The following is a 19,446-nucleotide window of genomic DNA, read 5'->3' on the forward strand; positions in this document are numbered from 1 at the left end:
AACCTCCTGAACAAACACACTGAAAGATGCCGAAAACTGGAGCTGGGCTTGTGGTGCAGGGGAAACCATGAAACTACAACATCTGAAGTTTTCTGTCTCTTTCCAGTTCACCTATTACATGTTAGCAAAGTGTTTCCATGTTGTGGATTGTCTAATGGTTTACAAAACGGTGATGCTCTCCAACATCCTGCAGACCTAAAACATTGAGTTTGTGCTCTCAACAGAAACTTAATCTCAAATTAAACTACTTGCAAATTAAACTGTGCTTGTGCCTGGCTGTCTTGACATTTTATGACGCGCTTAAAATGCTTCAAAAAAATCATTATTTTGTTAGTAGGAAGAAAAACGAGAAGAGTCGCGAGGTAAAACATCCAGACTAACCATCCTCTAAACTATTTACAGGGCAAAATTATCCTCTGAGGGTTTAATCATTAAAATTGAAAACAGATGTTTAAGTTTCTATGTAAATTGCTGGAAAATGTAAACCACCAACCCTGTTTATCTTCTGTACTGTTGGGTACCAGGCTGACAGATTGGTGTCCATGTCGCTCTGCACCACACACAGGAAACAAGGCAAACATTAATGTCCATCTGACTAAAAGTTTGGCCTAAATTAGGGATCTCACTGGGAATATTTTAGATCATGTCAGTCTACAGGTTGATCTGCACTTTCAGAAGAAGGATGAGCTCAAAGTCAATAAAGCCAGTTTCTGTGTCATCTTATTGCCAATCAACTACACTTTTACTTATGTGTCACGCTTTTCTGTGTTTTTTTTTTCTTTTTTTTTTTTTTACCTTAAAAGCTAACTGGTTCACTATCTGCTAATTGGTGTCAGGTTATCAAAAGCAAAATTAACCCAAACTGACATTCCTCACCTAAACACTGAGACATTTCAGCTGAGTTTCATTGGAAGAGCCACATTCAATAAGCGTCACGTTGCTTTGAAGCTAAAAAAGGTCTGTGCTCATGAGACGGAGTCCTGTTAGGGTCAAATAAGGCTGTAAAGATCTCCACCAATATGATGACAAAGAGACAGTGTGCAGTCATTAGTGTGGGTAGTTTGGAAACTGATAGGGCGGCCATGTTGGCGTACTAGTGATCAAGAATGTAAAGCCGCTTGTCAAACTAAAAGGCCACGTCAAAGACTGGTAACGTTTTTCCTGCTTGCTAAATACGTTCCTTGACTATGAGGGCCATTATACCAGGCTTTAAGCTTGATTGCAAGGAGTCATTTAAAAGATTAGCCGTCATTAAATGTTTCACTATAATGTTTCTCTTTTTAGGGGTATTATAAGTAGTTCCTCTATTTAAGGAGTATTAGACTGTGAGGGTCTGCAGAAAGCTTTCGTCTGAGCGTGCTGGCACCAGTTATGACCGAAGGACAAATGACGAGAAACATGGACTGTGGCTTTCATTTGGAGCGATCACAACTTTGTGCCCAAAAAGTCTGAAATACAAACCTGATCTGGAGCACAACTTCAGTCAGAGTGACTTTGATTTGCAGCCGAAAACAAAACCGAACAATTAAACTGGAAACATTACATCAGTTCTGAGTGAATGAGGGGGGCCTGATTTCGTCCAAGTTGGTGGGCTCTGTGGTGCCTCAACGGTACTGAGCTGCTATAGTCTCAAAGCAGTAAATTCTAAAGGGGTCCACTGTTCATTTTAACAGCAGCATTAGTCTCCGGATACGCTCCTTCACACACTCCTTAAACGCCTTCCTCTGGGCCCATGACAGCAGTTTGTCATGTGTGCCAGACAACCTGCTAAGTAACTACCATAACGCCCTGTATGACGCCCTTGAAAAATGCTAAGCTTTTACTGGGCCGTCATTGGATGCTATTAATTATACTAAAAGCCCAACTGTAAGGTGTGATGCTTTGGCACAGATAGATTATTTATGTCGGTAATGTAGTGCAGGTTCACTGTGCTTACATTTCAATGTACCTTCATGCCCTTGAATAAAGGCCCATTGCCAAACTTTAACCGGCTATCTCTTTAAGCAGAGGACAAAATGAATAGAGAGATGGGAAAAGAGGTGGTGGTGAAACAGAGCTTCCACTTTTATAAAAAAGGAGCACTAAAAAACAAAATTTTACAATCCACAGTAAGGCTAGAGGTTAATCTGTGTCTGAAACACAGATACGCACACACCAAGGAAGGATTACGTCAGCAGAGAAGCATGACAATTCATGCTGGTGGTTTTACAGTATATGGTCATGGACCACTGCCTTACCCCTAATCCCAGAAATGCATGTTCATGCACACACACACACACAGTTACCCAACACGCACCTTCCCAAACCTTCCCGTCCTGGCTGCGTGTGTGCTTGTGTCTGTGTGTGTGAGACTGTGGTTAGGCATCTATCATGAGTTGCCTAAAGGAGGGACGGGGGCTTGACTGGAGCCCTGTTTCCCTGGCAGATGGTAATGATGAAAAATGTCTCCTCTGAAATCCAGTCCGGCACGGGCTCCCTGCCAGTGGATGTACGCCATTCCCACACAACCAGGAGTCATCATGGGTAATGCTGCTGCCCGGACAGGACAGTGCCGTGTTACATTTGTGTTGGACAAGGAATGCTTCCACAGAATGTGTGGGTCATACATCATACAGCAAATATGAGGTCAAATATTACACGCTGGGAACGTTTAAACACAATCAGTGTTTTTCAATGTATTAACAGCAGCGCAAAATAAATGGCTGATATTTTTATCTACCTGTGAGCGAATGTACAGAATGTTTGCTGGTTAGCCAACGTTCTGGTAGGAATTAACATTAACACTGCATAAATCAGCTTTTTCTTACAACTATCATTCACATTTGACTACACTGATGTTACATTCAAGTCTTCTACTTTTTAATATGTTTGAAATGCAGTCCCCCATAATACTAGAACTGGTAGTAATAATGGCAGTTTGGTAAGTGATGATTAAGATTACATTGGCTAATGATTATGTTGGACTGTGGTGCATGGTTGCCTGTCACAGCACAGTTTATTTTTTTTGTTTTAATTGGGGGCTGGCGGTACTTTACGCATATGAGTGTGAGTGTCTGTGGTTGAACATGACATTTTTGTTGCGTCGTGTAGAGAGGCCCTGTTCCAAACCCTAGTTTTAAGACCTCAGTTAGTTTAGTGTGAGCACTGACTGGCTTCTGGGTCTTCTTGAATATACTGCCTAATGTATAAAGTAGGCTGCTGTGCACGGTGTGCTTGATGAGAACCTGGGTGTATTCACAATGCACAGAGAGCTGGGGGGGGGTGGGGGGCTGCACAAATAGAACATCACAGGGATGGGATGATACTCTGGGACCTGCCAGTGGCTGCCATTGTGCTCTTACAGCTCCACTTAACTACAGCACATCATTGTATTTATTAAAGCCACACTGAAAGGACTAAGCACAATTTAACCCTTAGATAGTATACTGTAGTACTGGCAACACAACATCCTGTTTTTAAAAAAAAAAAAAAAAAAAGAAAAAAGCCATTAAGGACCCAGACACCCACACAGACAGGCCTGACTGGGATAATCACAGCTGTCAGCGTACGGTGCTATCTTACAAATCTGTTTAAGAATATGTCCTATGTTTTCACACTATGCCCTTATTCTTTTTCTCCCCAATTTGTAGCAAATTGGAGGCAATTGTAACTCACGCTACATGCCAAAAATTCCCAGAGTGCAGAGGGTTTTCTCACGCCCGGGGTGATTTTTTTTTTCTGTGCAACAACTTTTGCAAGGTCCTGTTGTGAAACACTGCGGCTGAGTTCACGGCTGCAGATACACCAAGTATGAAATCAGTGGAGGAAGGCTAACACACACACACACACACACACACACACACACACACACACACACACACACACATTCTGATTCAGATGAAAAACACAAAACGTTTTCAACAGATGAAATATCACTTTCTACAAATGATTCCCTGGCAATTTCTTTTTCTAAAATGTGCTTCGACCTCTGGGTCTACTTAGCACAGTATGGTGGAAAAAAAAACAGACACACACCTACACAGTTAAAAAGAAAAAAAAAAGACTAAAAACAAAAGCAGACATAAAGTATACACCACCATCGTCATTCTGGCCATGACCAGGGGCCACCAACCACAAAACATGGAAAGCCAAGGAGACCACACACAAGCACAGGAATTACAGAAACAAGCAGAGCTTCACATACATAAACACACAAAAAGTCTACGCTAATACAACAATCAGAAGTTTCGATTTATCTCCGCTGCATGCTCGTTTACACACATTCCTGCCATCCATACCAGCTGGCATACGAGAAGCAGCAAAGCATTCTGCTGTGCAAACATGCAGGATGTTTGTAGTCCATACAAATGCACACACAAACTGTGCATCTGCTGTGTAAGCACATAAGCAAGAACAGATCAGAAGTGCTGCCACATTCAACATGAGCCATGTACCACAGGAACCCCCGCTGCCAGGTTAACACATGCATCTGAGAGCACTCCAACTTTCTGCTCCACCCGACCAAATAAAGCGAGTCCACAATGCGGAGGGTTTGCTGTGAAACAGAGCTCAGCCACAGCCAACACATGGGACAGACAGGCAGCAGCTCTCTTCCCCTCTCACAACTACACTCCTTACCTGAAACACTGCGGTGGCCATCCTGCCTCAGTATGTTTGTGTGTAGGTGTGGGTGTGTGTGAGTGTCCTTCTCTGTTTCAGTCTTTGGTTCTCTCTCTCTCTCTCTCTCTCCGGCTGTGTTTTAGTGCTGCATCGTCCTTTCCTTTTTCCCCTCTGTGCAGCAGAGAGGGTTTTCTCTGCACTCCGTCCAGATGGCTACAGCTAAATCCACTCACTGTTACCTTGGTGCAGCGCGGAACTGGAGGAGTGTACAAGTGTGTGTGTGTGTGTGTGTGAGAGAGAGTTGGCGTGTGTGTTTTTCAGGCTCCAGGCTAATAGGTCTGGCTTGTCTCTCGCTCTCTCACTCCTCCTCCAAGAAAATGAGCATAAAAATGTCTAAAGAGTCTTTATGTGAGAGCGAGAGTGGGGAGAAGTGCAGCCAAAGGCAAATCTTAACATCCCACCGCTGGAAACGGCGCAGTGCAGCACTCAGAGCTGAATAAGCAGGCAAAGTCTGGATACGAGCTATAGTCGTTTCCCTCGCTTTCTCCTCCCTCCTGTTCAGTCCATTTTCACCCTCCTCCCAAACGGGGAGACACACGAGTAACAAGAAAGGGGAAAAAATATCGAACTGAATTTCCCAGGGAGATCGGGGGAAGGACATGAGCTCGAGGAAACAAAAGCAGGGCTCTTGTCTTTCTCTGTCTCACCGTCTGTCTCTCTTTTTCACACACTCCTTCCTCACAAGCTTATTCTCCATTCTCTCCTTGTTATCAGCTTCTCAAGTTACAGGTTAAATACGAGTCGCCGTCCCCCTACTCACCCGCCTTTTCTGCCTCTTTCCCCTTTCTGCCCGACTTTCTCTCTCTGTCTCACACTCACACTCACACACACACACACACACACTCTGCGGCTGTAACGAGAGAGAAGGTACCATGAATGAATCCATTGACTGCACTGCAACTCCAAAGTCAAACAGTGTCAGCAGCGTGGAGGTACATACTTATCACTCAGCAGCTCAGTGTGTCTTTCAACTCAGTGACAATAAATCAGCTCTGTCCTAATGTGTAGTGATATAATGAGATTTCCATCTGAACTTTGGATTACAACTTGGATTCAACATTATATAACACAGCAGGGCAGTTGAAGATGACTAATCACCATTTGACTGCTGTACAGTGAATTAATTCCAACCAGTTTCAAAAGAAAAAAAACATTTATTTGTTGATTAAATTTTTACCTGCAAAAAACTAAATTCAGCTTTCTCTCTGTTGACGAACACATTGTGGAAGATTTTCTACACCACATCTGGAGCCATCCTTAAGAACAGAACTGACAGAAACCTACTTGCTTCCTGATCTCAGATCTCAGCTGGTAGACGTTCCTCTCCTGCGCTGCCCTACGGCCACCAAGCCAGCTTATCAATCTTAATATATAAAAAAAATCAAACGACGTGGCCTGTGCTCTGATCAGAAAGGAGCTCTGTGACTTTAAATGTAAATCTGGATTTGGATTTAACCCCTCAAAGCCCAAACACTTACTGTGTTGGTTAATTTTCAGCCAATCATAGAGCAGCATACACAAACTCACACACAATCAGGATACATAGTGTTGTCGTTAAAAAACCCCAGGCACGTGTTTTGACCATTTTCTGTTTTAAATGTTTCTGTACACAACATATAAATGAACTTAGGCATTAGAGCCACAAGACTGCTGTGAGATCAGCTGTGACTGGCACATTGAGAGGAAAAGGTGCTGCGGATTGTCATCTAACTCTGCAGCTGATAACATATTAATCACTCAGACTCCATCTTAAATTAGGTAAAGTCGGCTGCAGTAAAACCAGAGTAATTTCATTTGTCCGCTGGTTCGCCAGAGGCATCGCTGACCTCTCGAGCATTCGGTTGCACAGAAAACAGAAGGTGTTGTTCTGTTCTGTGATGCTTCAAAGCTGCTGCCAGAAATGACAAATCAAGAAATTTGTCAATAAGGAACATCTCACCAGGAATCAGGATCATATTCAGCTAGTCTTAAAGTAAGCACTGTGCCATTTAAAACCTCACCAGCTATTATCCAGTAGCAGACAAAGGGACATTACAGAGGAATGCTTGGTACAAATTTGTGGCACATTAAGTATTATGTCGCAACCTGGAAAGAATGGCCACTGTCTTTGATGTTTCTTGGAAGCAATTACATGGAAGCTAGCTCTAAAAGTAACACCTTCAGCTGAAGCCGTGTTCACCAGATGTCGGCCTCAGTAAGCGTTGTTTAATTCACTATTAATGACAAGGAGCCAGGAAGGAAGGGAGGACTGCCAGAGAGGAGACATGTGGTTTACAGTAACAAAACAACATGCTTGTTAATGGTGAGACGCACACCTTTAGTGTAGGAAGCTGGCTGATCTGAGAGAAGTGGGAATTCCCCTCGTTTTGTTTAGTTTTTTTAACAGTGTATGTTTGTCCCCACTTACTGCAATGCAATTACCCATACCAGTATGTTAGGTATGGAAAAGCACGGGAAAGTTATCTGCTTTAGTCTGGTCGACTTCCTGTGTCCTCGCTGTCACACCAGCGTTACAAGAGACAACCATCACAACAATAAATCCCTTTTCTTACTTAGCAAGGCTAAGGTTCATTGGGAGGAACCTGAGAAAGACACAACTTCGAGTAAGTTAAATCACTAAAAATCATGGACAGGTGACATCCTGAATCTTTCCTGTATGGGACTGGACAAACACACCTATTGCTGTTCTTTAATTGGACTTTGGTGGACCTTCCAGGAATGTTGAGCGATAAGCAAACCTGAACGGATCAAGACATCAATGCAGATTTTGCTGTTGGGTGGATGCGAGGGAATGGAAGAGACACAGTCACAGAAGAAGAAGTAGAAAAGACAAGCAGTGGGAGGAACAGTTAAAGTGAAAGATAAACAGGGAATAAGACAAAAAGAAAGGGAGGGATGTAGTGAGGGAGAGTTGTGTGGGTGAGGTCCAGTTTCATGAGTCTGACTCAGGCTTTCCCAAGCAACAGCAGAGCCGAGCAGATCGCCGTCCCCCGGCGCCCAGTGGAACATTTCACCAACGCCCATGCAGCTTACAGACCAGATTTGACATGGATTTTTCTCCTGGATGGTCATGATTAGACAGCTGGAGGCAGGCATAAGACAGAAAAGTTGTCACTTTAAATCAAAAGGCACTTTGGAACTACGTGGGCGGAGAACCTGAACAAAAAAAAAGCTTCTTCAGTATGTGCTGAGGATGTGTCCTCCAGCGAGGCACCTCGCCCACAGCTGCTGTAGTGGTCAGGGGAGCGTAGCGATGCCGGACACGAGGCTGCAGCTTTGAAAACAAGTTTTGTAGGTCAGTGAAATGAAATCGCATGTAATTTGGTTGGTGTACGAAGTCATCCCCCTCAGTTATTTCTTCCATCGCTGCCTCCTGCATGCACTTGGCCCACGGTTGACATTCTTTCCAGCAGCTCTTGATTACTCCATCATGTCAAAGGCTGGGCGTTCCTGTTTGTTTTCTTCGCTGTATCTATGCACATGTCGCTACCATGCAGTTACTAAATACATGGCCATAAGCCACCGCTCCTTGTGTAATCCATTCACTCAGGCAGTGGAATAAGGAGAGCTGACAGGCTCTACAGATCAGAAAACCTCAAAGCTCATATTTGAGCTTAAGTAGAAAACAGCATCCTTTGTTTTGAAGGTCAAGCTGCAGATATCAACATTTCTGTGTCAACAATGGATTAAATGGGTATGAGTAAGGTGGCAGGTGTCAACAAGTGAGCTCTACAGGTCCTGTCAACTCTTATGAACATTGTAGCATTGTTCTGCTCCCTGTTTTGATTTTACAGCCTGCAACTTTACTGTTCTGGTTCAGTCCCCCTGCTCTCATTAACCCCCAGGTGGCCAGAAACGGGACTCCAACGCAAATGCTCCGTGTCTGCTGGAGGTTTATATGATCAGCCGTTCGCTAACACGCTAACATGAGAGGTTATGTCAGTGTTGTTTACTACTTGTTTCACTGCACCCAAAATGGCCTAAAAAACAGATGAGCCCAACCCAAGACTGCATTACTTTAACATCTCCGAAACTGGCTGAAAATCCTGACAAAAGCAGAATCGGAAACACAATTTCTAATTCAGTACGAGTTCTCAATTTAGAGGCCGTATGATTTATCATGTGCTCGTGTTGTTGTCCCCACAGATGCTTGTTGACACGAGGAGGCGGGCAGAGTAGACAGCATGTGTCCCGTCCTGTGACTGCTAATTCAATTAGCAGAGCTTTTGGTTCACTCTGCATTTGATCAGCACATGCAGATGCCATGTCAAAGACCCAAGGGAATACTCTGATTATCACCATACCCCGTCCATTTCATGTCCTGCCCTCAGTCTGCCGCAGCGACACCACTTTGACCAGGCTTCTTGTATGTTTTCTTAAGAGGAGTTCACCCCTCCTCCCCAATGCTCCCCTTCCTACTGTAACTCCCATTCCTAAGCGAGCTGCCGCCACATGGAGGAGGAAGGAAGTTGTTAATGCTGTTACTGGGATTCAATACCATGCTGACATCTTAGAAACTTTACTTGGGGTTATGTAACCCTTCCTGCACTTAGTCAAAGAACAATGTGTTGTCTCTAATGGCTAGTTTATCTCACCCTCTGGTGTGGATTAGCAGTGCTGTGATGTTAGTGTAAGTCCCAGGATGGCTAAAAACTGCACAGCAAACAAAGAAGCAGTAAATGCAAAGCAAGTCATCAACACTGAAGGCAAGTACGCATCAAAGTCTTACAAAGGTGCGAGGAATAAACACAAATCGTCTCCCCCAGGAGACCAAAGTCTGAATCCTTTACGAAACCATCAACGTTTTCCTAAACATAACCAAGTAGCTTTTGTTCCTAAACCCAACCAAAGCGCCCTTTCAAGTTAATATCATATTAAAAGGACTTTGCAAGTCACACACAAACTCAGTATCTCGACACTGAGGGATGGTGACAAAGTGGCAGGAGGAGAGCATGTTGCCTGAGGGGAATGCGAATGTTTCTTCTAAATTTCTCAGCAATCCATGTAATGAAAAGTCAGAGAATCACCAAAGGTTTCATCCTCTGGGGACCAGCAAATTTTATCGCAATCCATCCAGATATTTTAGCCTGCATTAAAGCTGTGGACCAACAGACTGACAGCCATCCCGCCGTTGAGCGCACAGCTAAAAATGTCAAACACTCTGTGGTTCCAGTGTCTCAAATGTGATGATATGCTGCTGTTATCTGTTTCTGATCATTCAAAATTGATTAACTATAAGTTTTTTTGGTCATACAAAACCAGCAATTTCAAAAAGATCCTCATGGACTCTGAGGTTATGACGGGCATTTTTCACTACTTTTCTGATATTAAGGTTTAGATTAGGTCATAGGCAATGACTGTAATGACTTGGGCTATGGAGTAAACGGTGAAGCAAATAATCCAAAAATAATGAGCAAATGAATCAAAAATGAAAGAAATCATCAGATGTTGTCCTACAGAGGTCAAAGTCAGAAGCCTGGGAGCCAGCGGGGATTCAGTTTTTTGTTCATAAACTACAACTGAACGTACGCTTGCTATCACTTGGTCTGACAGCTGAAGGATGGTCTCTTTGAAGACTGATTCTACCAGGCTCCTGGTGACCAGACAGCTACTGTATTCCTTCCACATATCTATCTCAAAGCTGTGTTCGACAAGTGAGGGAAGGACCAGCTGCAAACCTGATGTTCTCTCTCAAAAACGCTCCTCACATGTGTGGGCACAGGCGTCTGCATGTGTCAAAGACCTGGAGCTAATATATAATAAGAGATGGATGATCTGTCTTACCTTCAGCCACACCGAGGACTTTTTATCTCCAGATGATCGCTCAGAAATGTTAAAAATGTTGGGGAGTGGGCGCCACTTGGTGCCAAAATGAATGTTTGTTCAAACACAGCGGTACGTACTTCTACCCAGAGACTTCAAAGTAAGAACAAAGCTTATGTAATCAATCACAAATGTAGATGTGTGATCACAACTACAGAACATAAGTCACTGACTTGATTGATTATCCTTCTAAATGATCTACTGTATAAGTTCCTCAGTCCTCAGAACCAAGTGAACTTAAGATTCTTACCGAATTCAGAAATACAAAGCAGCATTTTCCAGCTTTTCACTTGGCAAACATGAACATCAAAATGCGGACATCAGCAAGCTGCAAGCGACAAGCGGAAGCATATTGTGCTTAATGAAACGAACTCAAGTGGTCACAAACAACCAAACTGAAATAACGAAAAACACACGGAGGAGGCCAGCCAGCACAAAGGAACACGTGATTTTTCTCCAGACTTTTAAAAAACATGCATTCTGAGAATTTCAGGAGCTGGGAAAAATGAAAACAAGTGCTTCATCATTTCAGAGCGGAGAATGAAAAACCAGTGGAGCGAGAGTGTGTTCACGTTCTTCCACTTGGCTTTCTCAGACCTCCCTCCTCATTAACAGTGGAACATGGTAGTTTCCTTTTCAAAACACACTTGACAGGCAACGCAGGATCAGTGAAACCCAATCGGTTGTACTCAGCACCTCAATTTATTCCTGACTTTAAGTTCGAGCGACCCATTAGAGCCTGACCGCCGTGTCAGGTCGGGGGGCTGATATTTTAGTCGGTTTTAATTTCTGAGACATAAGTATGACACACTGTGAAAGCAACGGTGAAATGTTGAACAGACACAACAGAAAAGTACTAACAAATTCAGATCAAATTAATACGATTCAGAGTTTTTATAATTAGTAATAAAGAAAGCTTGGTTATACACAGTAAATATCAAAAAATGAATGAATGTTCAAGTTAAAATACAGACCTTCTGTGTTTACTAGAGGTATTTTTACTTACACACTATAGTTTTAGATTTTAAAGATTTTTTTAGGGTCATGAATTTTCCTCCAGTCACTTAGGGAGGCTTGAAAAATATTTTTGTAGCTGCAAGAAAGGTGAAGATTAAAAAGCACAATATTTTCTACATGCTGTTTACACTGTGTGTCAGACTTAAAAGGAAATCTGTTGAATTACTTTAGAGCATAAAGGGAAAATGTTGCACAAAACAGGAAGAGGCTGCAGTAGATTTGTGTTTTTGAATGGTGGGCGGCTGCTGGGAGCTTCCACTACAGCTGCTTTCACACTGTATGTCTGTGGGCGAAACAGAACGACGGCTCTTTGAGCAGCCTGATGTTTTCTTTGCCTTAAAGCCGTCGCAGCAGTGCAGTCGGGAAGTCACAGACATCCTGCCACTTTTATAAAGATGTCAAGCCTGAGCAAAAGGAAGAAGGGGTGACGGAGGCAGGGAGAAATGACAGGTAGGGCGATCAGATCAACTGCACGAGGGTTTGGGAAAACTGGCCTCGCAGTCCCTCTCGTCTCATCTTCCAGGGTGAACTGATAGGTTCTCTGGCTCCTTCCTGTCATCACCCAGCAGTGAAATCTTACTGACAAGATTTAGAGCATTTTTCACAGCCAGCTGTGAGCAAACTCTCTCTCTCTCTCTCACACACACACACACACACACACACACACACACACACACACACACACCCATCTGACCATTTGCTTCCAGTTGCCAGGTTAAATATGCACCACACATTAGTCTTATCTCGAGGCAGAGATTGATAACTGTGGTGCGTACTTGAGACCTTGAGACAACTGTCCCGGCTTAGAGTCGTTATCAGGAGTTCAGATTCCTTGCATGTAAGATTATATATGACTGACAGAACACAAAAAAAGAGCTTTATTCATTTTTTAAAAATAAATAATCCATAAAAATGTACCCGACAGGCCTGCTCTGAGTGCAGATAGTGATCAAGCTTGACCCTGTCACGGTCACTCCCTTGTTTTTCATCTTGGGCTTGTTAGCAAATTGCTTCCTGCCAAAGCTTTGACATTTTTGGTTGAAATGTTTAGAAAAGGAAATGCTGCTGTGATTTTTGGAGATGGAAAGTTTCACTTTTGTATATATAGACACTGGGAGTTTGTTCTGGGCTCCTCCCACAAATCTGAACCCTGACTTCCTGAAATTCAACTGTTATCACGTCTGCAGTGGACGCTGTCGTACATCACACTTGCACTTCTTCAGTGCAGCCGTATAATACACTCTGTGGGCTCTTGTGAATGCTAACTTGATACATATGTTTAAATGAAACGATGAGCTTCGTGTTTTCTTATCCTAAGAGTCTCTTTTATTTGGTTCCAACTTGTTTTCCAAGTTGGACTCCCCAAACTCTCTGAACTGCTCAAAGTTGTCACATGTCGCTCATTTCATCCTAAAGAATGGCAGCAGCTCATGAGATTTCATCATTAGCATAATCAGTGCCACATTAGGCTAACTGAGCAAGTTAAATTCTCAATGAAGTCAAAGAGTAAAAGGGATTTCACAGCTGATAGTAAAGCTGCCAGTGATGTGTCATCAGAGCAGCACTGTGCTGTGACAGATGATTAAAACTGAAATAAATTAACATGAGGTAAGACACTAAATAACATCTTTAAAAGTGTGAGAATTTTCCTCTGCAAAGTAAAAGTTTGTGCCCTAATACGCCATGAAATGTTCAGTTCGCACAGGCAGATTATCTGCACATTTGGGACTTTTGAACCCAAGAGAAAACTCTGAGAGTCACAAATTCTCTGAAATCACTTGTGTGTGGTAAATAAAAACAAAACTGTCCATACAACGATTGTAATATCCTCTTCTGTGCATTATTCAGAGAGATGTTGATGACAAAGTTTCTGGAAAGAGATCTAACTTTACATTGTGGAAATGTCGTTTTTCCAATGCTATAAATACGCTAAAAACAAAATACCATTCAAATTTTATTTTGGGGGTTTTGGAGCAGAAGTCTGAGATCTAAACAACTGAATGATTAAAAATAAAACTCAAGCAAGCCTGGATACCACTTCATTAAACCTTCCAAATCCAGTGGCACTTTCAACGGTAAAATTTACAGTATTGCAATACACAGACAAATGAGAAGGGTGGTACGGGGTTTTGGCCGTTTTCTTCGATAACTTTCCACTGGAGGCCCGTCCTGCATGGCTGGCCGAAGCTCCCATCTCGTTCCTAGCATGGCCTGCCTGCCCTGCACGCCTGGCATTTAAAAGAGGAAATCGGGCAAAGCTGGCAAGCAGCACCCATTTCAATAATGGGTACCAGATGAAGCATGTGTGTTTACAGAGGTGTGCATATGTACTGTATATAAGTGGTTATGTGTGCAAAATCTCCTGTGCATGGCTCATGGCAGTGCTGCACAAGCTTCCATCGCTAACAACCCTGCAGGGACTTCAGCTTCATCTGTTTTCCCTCCCGTTTTCTTCTACGTGCTCTTTGACTCTCCAAAACAAGATGAATCAAGCGATGGCTCCATCCAGAGGTCTTTTATTTTTAGACACGGGGCGATCTCCAAGACGCAAGAGTTTATCCAATATAAACACATTCTGGTACAAAGAGGACTTGTTTGGACATTCTTAAGATTTTTTTGCACAACATAAACTCCCTAAACTCCACCTACCCAACATCTGCATGTATATACACTCTCTCTCACACACACACACACACACACACACACACACAGAGGGAATGCTGACTCCACCTAAAGCATTATATTTCCTCCTGATAAGCTCACTAGTTCAGATTGTTGAGCCTTTTCTCTTTTGGAAAAGCAACACACGTCTAATGCATAAAACCATAAGAAAATCTGCTGAAACAAACATGACTTTTTTTCCTGTTTTCTGCAATAAAAAGAATCCTCTTACCTTGACTTCACATTTCTTGTGGCAAGCTATTCGGCACACTGGAGAAAACAGAAAAATAGAAAATGAAATCAACTTCACAGTTCATAAAAATCTCCCAAACATTGTGCAGAAAACCAAACACTGTGGTCCAGCATGAATCATGGCATTGAGTAGTTGTCAAGGGGGTATGAAATAGCAAGAGGTTCATTCAGATTCCACAGAGTGTTTCTTCTGCGGTCAAAGTCAAATATCATCTGCTGTTAGCAGGGTAATGTCAGCTCTGTGCACTCTGAACTCCGGCTCTCTGTCAAAGTCTTAATTCATTATTCTGAAAGACATTTTGAAAGATGTGCCGCCTGTGGCTGTTTAACTTTAATCTTCTTATCAGTGGGACACCTTTGCGTTGAACATACAGTGTAATAAATAATAGTAAAATCAATGACAGAGTGTTGGTCTTCTGCTGAAAGTGGTCTGATGAGTGACAAGCTTCATTTTATCCACCATACCAGAACAGCTGCACAGATGTTCAAGGGAGATGCTTATCGTGTTGTTCCGAGATGCTTATCGAGATAAAATAGACAAAACTCAACTGCTCATAATAAGGAAAATACTTTGAGTTACAGAACAGCACATCAGTTTCCAGACTAAATAAATTTCAATCCAGTAAATAATTGAGCCTATTTCTTCTTTCTCTGTTACACACATGTACCATCGTCCATCTTTGTTGTCTTTGGTCCATCATTTAGCTTGTTAGCATGCTAACATTTGCCACTTTGCACAAAGCTATGGCTGAAGCTGATGGGATTTTCATCGGTTTTTCATATATTTGGTCGTAAACCGAACGACGTTGCTTATTCAAATCATAGAGATGAAGGTTATAACATTTCCCAGTGTGGGTCTGTAGGTGTCAAACTTCCAACAACAATACAAACCAGATTTCACGGTGACAGCAGGTGGGACATTTCACTCAAACATACTGGCAGGGCTACATAAAAAATTAGGAGAACCACCCACAAACGGATGAACCAAAGCTTGCGCCAAGCTGCTAGCAGATTCCTGTAAAATATTTGTATCAAATCGCTGCAATCTATATTACATTTAATTCTGAACTAAAGTAGCCGACCACTCAACCAATATTGCACTTTATAGGCTTTTTGGACAGTTGGAGGCAGCAGAAATTAGCTTTAAACACATGTGTGTCATATGATGTGACTCATTGGTACATTTTAAGTTGTTATGCTAGCTACTTTCTTTTTCTTTTTCACACATGAACTGCAGAGTCAAGCGATAATTCATATACAAATAGTTAGTGTGCCATTATTTATATAAAAACATCATTTATAGTCATTGCAAAGAAGAGGAAATTAAACAATAAAAGTCTTGCGGTGTGGGAGTCAAAGGTGAGAGGAAAATTCATAAAAATCTAGCACACAATCAACAAGAAGATAAAAGACATTGTTCCACTGAATTTCAACACATTTTTTGGCAGCTTCCCTTCAGCCCCCGAGCCCCCTCTCCGGACTCCCACCGGCTCTACAAATAAGGGTCAACAGGGGAGAGCACCTGGACCAGCGGCTCATAAATCGTCACAAGGACAGAGAATGAAAACACGGCTCAGTGTGCTGAGGCGTAAGCTTTCCAAATAAAGGAGAAGACTGTATGCTTTTACTGGAACACGCTATACCTTATGTAATGAGTTATTCTTCCTGTCTTGAGCCACATTTTTCAAAGCAAGTGTAATATCTGTTGTGATTAGTTGTTAGGTTATTGATATGAATTTGGGAGGCAGCCAGACCTTATGTCATCAGTCGTATGTTTTCTGAAGCCTACACTCGCTGCAACTCCTCTCGCCTCAGATGTACAGTCTGCTTCTTAAACACTTTGTTCTCTCTGATGTACGTCCCTTAATCCCACAGCATATTTCTCAAACAAAGTCCTTAAACTCTTTGTTCTTGAAACCATGTGTTTTAGTGTGTAATATGGATAAATCCTTCCTCTCAAAGCAGTGAACTTTCAGCTCTGCGCTGTGCTGAGACAGAACCCAGAGCAGACTTTAGAGAAGTGACGCGATCACTCATAAAGTCGGTGGACAGATGTGAGATGAATTCACACCCAGGGCGGCACACATGTCTGCGTGAGCTCAACATGTTTCAGCGAAGAAATGCACATTCATGCTGAGGTTTTTAAGAATGCGCTTCATAAAGAGACGGCTCACTCATTTTGTCCAGCTTTACAAGCGTTACAAACAGCCCAGCAGTCAAATTCATGCAAACTGCATGATGCAAAAGTGTGCTTTGCCTGCTGTCTGAGCACAGCTGTATACCTCACTTCCCTCAGAGCTGATAACTGAATGAGTATTTTAACATAACAAATCCATAAACAGAATGCTTTACAACCAGTTTAAAGTTTAATATATTAACCTTATCATGTACTGAAAGCAACAGATGAGATTAGATCTTTCTCTGCAGCTCTATAGCTCCTTATAAGCCTTAAATCGCCATCATCCTGGTTCAGAGTTAAAGGTTAAGTGTCCTGAGCAGCTTGGGATCAACAAACAGCTTCAAGCTTCAAGCAAACATTAACGTTCTGTTTATTTACTGGAATCATTCACTCATTTTAAGGAAACTTGTATTCAGATAACCTGCAGTCATGTTTTATTTGACTGATGCATCACTGCTAAGTCTCTTCATTTCCTGATACCACAGCATGTATCAGCTGTACAACAAAATGATGTTCACTTTAACATGTGAATAAGATGAAATTTTTTAATTAACTTCTAACTAAATAAACCAACAGACAAAGAGTGTGTTGTGCTGAAACTGGGTAAAGTCAGAAGCTTCCTTTTTAAAGCCTAATGTGTAATTACATCATGCTGCAGTTAGTTTCTATTTAGAGACACACAGAAATATATTTGTACTTTGGGGGGTAACATTTTAAAGTCAGTTTGACTACTTAATTACAGACCTTTAAATCTTGGTGGCACCAAGAAATACTACTAGGATACACATTTCCAAGACATCAAAAAGTACTCGAGTTCCCAGGGTCAAACCGAATGGAGTTCTTCCATACAGCTCGGCCCGTGTAGTCTCTCACAGAGTACAGACTGAGGCCAGAGGCTGACGAAAACTGAGAAACATTTCTGAACCACATGCTCTAAATTAGTGAATTTCACATTTCTGATTAACTCTTGATTATCCGAAGGTGTCAAAGCATTTTCTCAGTCCAAAGAGGCCCACATCTCTTTTCCATTCAGGCTGCAAATGTTGTTTTACGTCTTAGTTTTTATTTTGTTTCTTTTAGAAATTTTATTTAAAAAAAAAAAAAGTAAAAATGTATGAAATTGGAGTTTGGAGTAGGGATACTACATTTTACTACATCTGTTCCGACTCATTTTGGCCATTTGTCAATACGGACACATGTACTTGTTTTCTCCACATATCTGCAGAGAACATCGAGTCTCCCCTGTAACTCAATCAGCATATTGTTGGGCCGACTCTCATTGTGGTGGCCCACTGGCAGATGCAGACCTACTGTGCTTTTCAAAATCTACACACTCACTGAGCAAAATAAGAAAAATATTTCGCAAAAGCGCCCGGTTATTGACCAAAAAGCGATCGGTTATTGACCGGTTATATCGGCAGCATTTGAGTCAATGGAGTATTTCACGCTGGTTCTCATTTTAAAGCCCTTACGGGGAGATTTGATGCTGAACTTTATCCCGTCTTTACAAACGTTTAACATGCAGTCAAAGCCCTGAGATTTTCCACCACATTTCTGATTTTTGTTGTACAATGCACAAGAGTGAAATTCCACGGAGGTCCACCCAAACTACCTCTGACATACTAGATGTGACACGAGTCACATGGAATGATCTCATAGATGTGAAATTCGAACATACTAGGCCGATTGCGCGATAAGCAGAAAAGCCATGTGCGTTTTCATCAGGACAATGTCCAGTACCATTCCCAGCACGTGAGTCCCCAGTAAACAACACTCCTAGGCCACATGGGAAGAAGCAGGACTTCCATATTGGGTGTGAAAGCGCTGAGGCCAGAGGACTCGGGTTAGGCTTTACCTTGTTAGGAAGTTGGAGCCTTGGAGAATAAACAGAGCAGAAACGTTCCTGGTGGAGAGAAAGAAGAAAAGGAGGAGGAGGAGGGGCAGAGCAGGGATGAGGAGGGATGGAAGATGAGGAGAGAAATGGAAGGATGGAAAGGATGAATAACAGATTGGGGGTGAAACAACTGCTCGGATCAGTCACACGTAAATGAGTGTACGACTGGGATGGGAGTTGGTCAAAATGAGGAGATGATGAGGAGTGTGAAGCACCAGTTGCTATCTGACTCCTGGTCTGTGGTATGCTACACAACATGGGAGGGAGGAGGGGAGGGAGGGGGTGTGTGACCAAGGCTGGGTGGTTTCCTTCCCCTGGTCCCTTGGAATGAGCGTATACTCCCACAGGGCTGGGCTGGACCCCCTTACAACACTGAACACAATCAGAGGGCAGGGCTGGAGAATTTCCTCTTCCTCTCGCCTCACTCTCACTATCCCTCTCCTTTTCATGGACGATTTCAAACACGTGAGCGCCAACACGTGTACATACAGCGCAATGACATTAACAGTACGTCACTCCTGTGTACAGGCACATACCAACTCTCTAAGAACTCTGAAAACGTGTGGCGAGGCAGACATTTTGAGCTGCAGATGGTGCTCATGTCAGGTCAGGTTAGACAAATACGAAGGGTGGCCTGAGATACAGGTTACACAGGCCTCCTTCCATGCGTGTGCAATCCAACTCTGAGTGATTATGCAAAAATATGGAAGTTAACAACTTTTATGGTATTTTTGATTGGGGTAAGTGAAAACTGCAAGTCAGCTCTGTCTGAGAGAATGGCTGGCCTCAGGCTCAAGGGCTAACCAGCCGAGGAGGTACACAAGGACACGGGCTTCAGAAGTACTTAGCTGTTCCACTAAGGTGGCCGTCAGCAGCTGATGACCTTACATGACTAAACCTCCTCTTCTAAACAGCGGAAAGCTTAGGTTTCATGCGCCTACACACTCTCGCTAATACTCTG

General features: G+C 42.7%; 1 protein-coding gene across 11 annotated transcripts in view; it reads right to left on the minus strand.

Annotated features, from left to right (window-relative positions):
- The window catches only part of tns1b (tensin 1b), a 146,428-nt gene that overhangs the window by 78,088 nt on the left and 48,894 nt on the right, over positions 1-19,446 (minus strand). For 10 of the 11 annotated variants that reach the window (XM_046403346.1, XM_046403351.1, XM_046403350.1 and 7 more), the window contains exon 3: positions 14,393-14,430. In XM_046403346.1, coding sequence (XP_046259302.1) covers positions 14,393-14,430 — 38 coding nt within the window. Of the gene's footprint in view, positions 1-4,617; positions 5,741-14,392; positions 14,431-19,446 lie in introns of those variants that run through there. The other variant, XM_046403353.1, reaches the window with a different exon arrangement.

This window comes from Scatophagus argus, chromosome 11 (assembly GCF_020382885.2).
Source record: "Scatophagus argus isolate fScaArg1 chromosome 11, fScaArg1.pri, whole genome shotgun sequence".
NCBI classification, from domain to species: domain Eukaryota; kingdom Metazoa; phylum Chordata; class Actinopteri; family Scatophagidae; genus Scatophagus; species Scatophagus argus.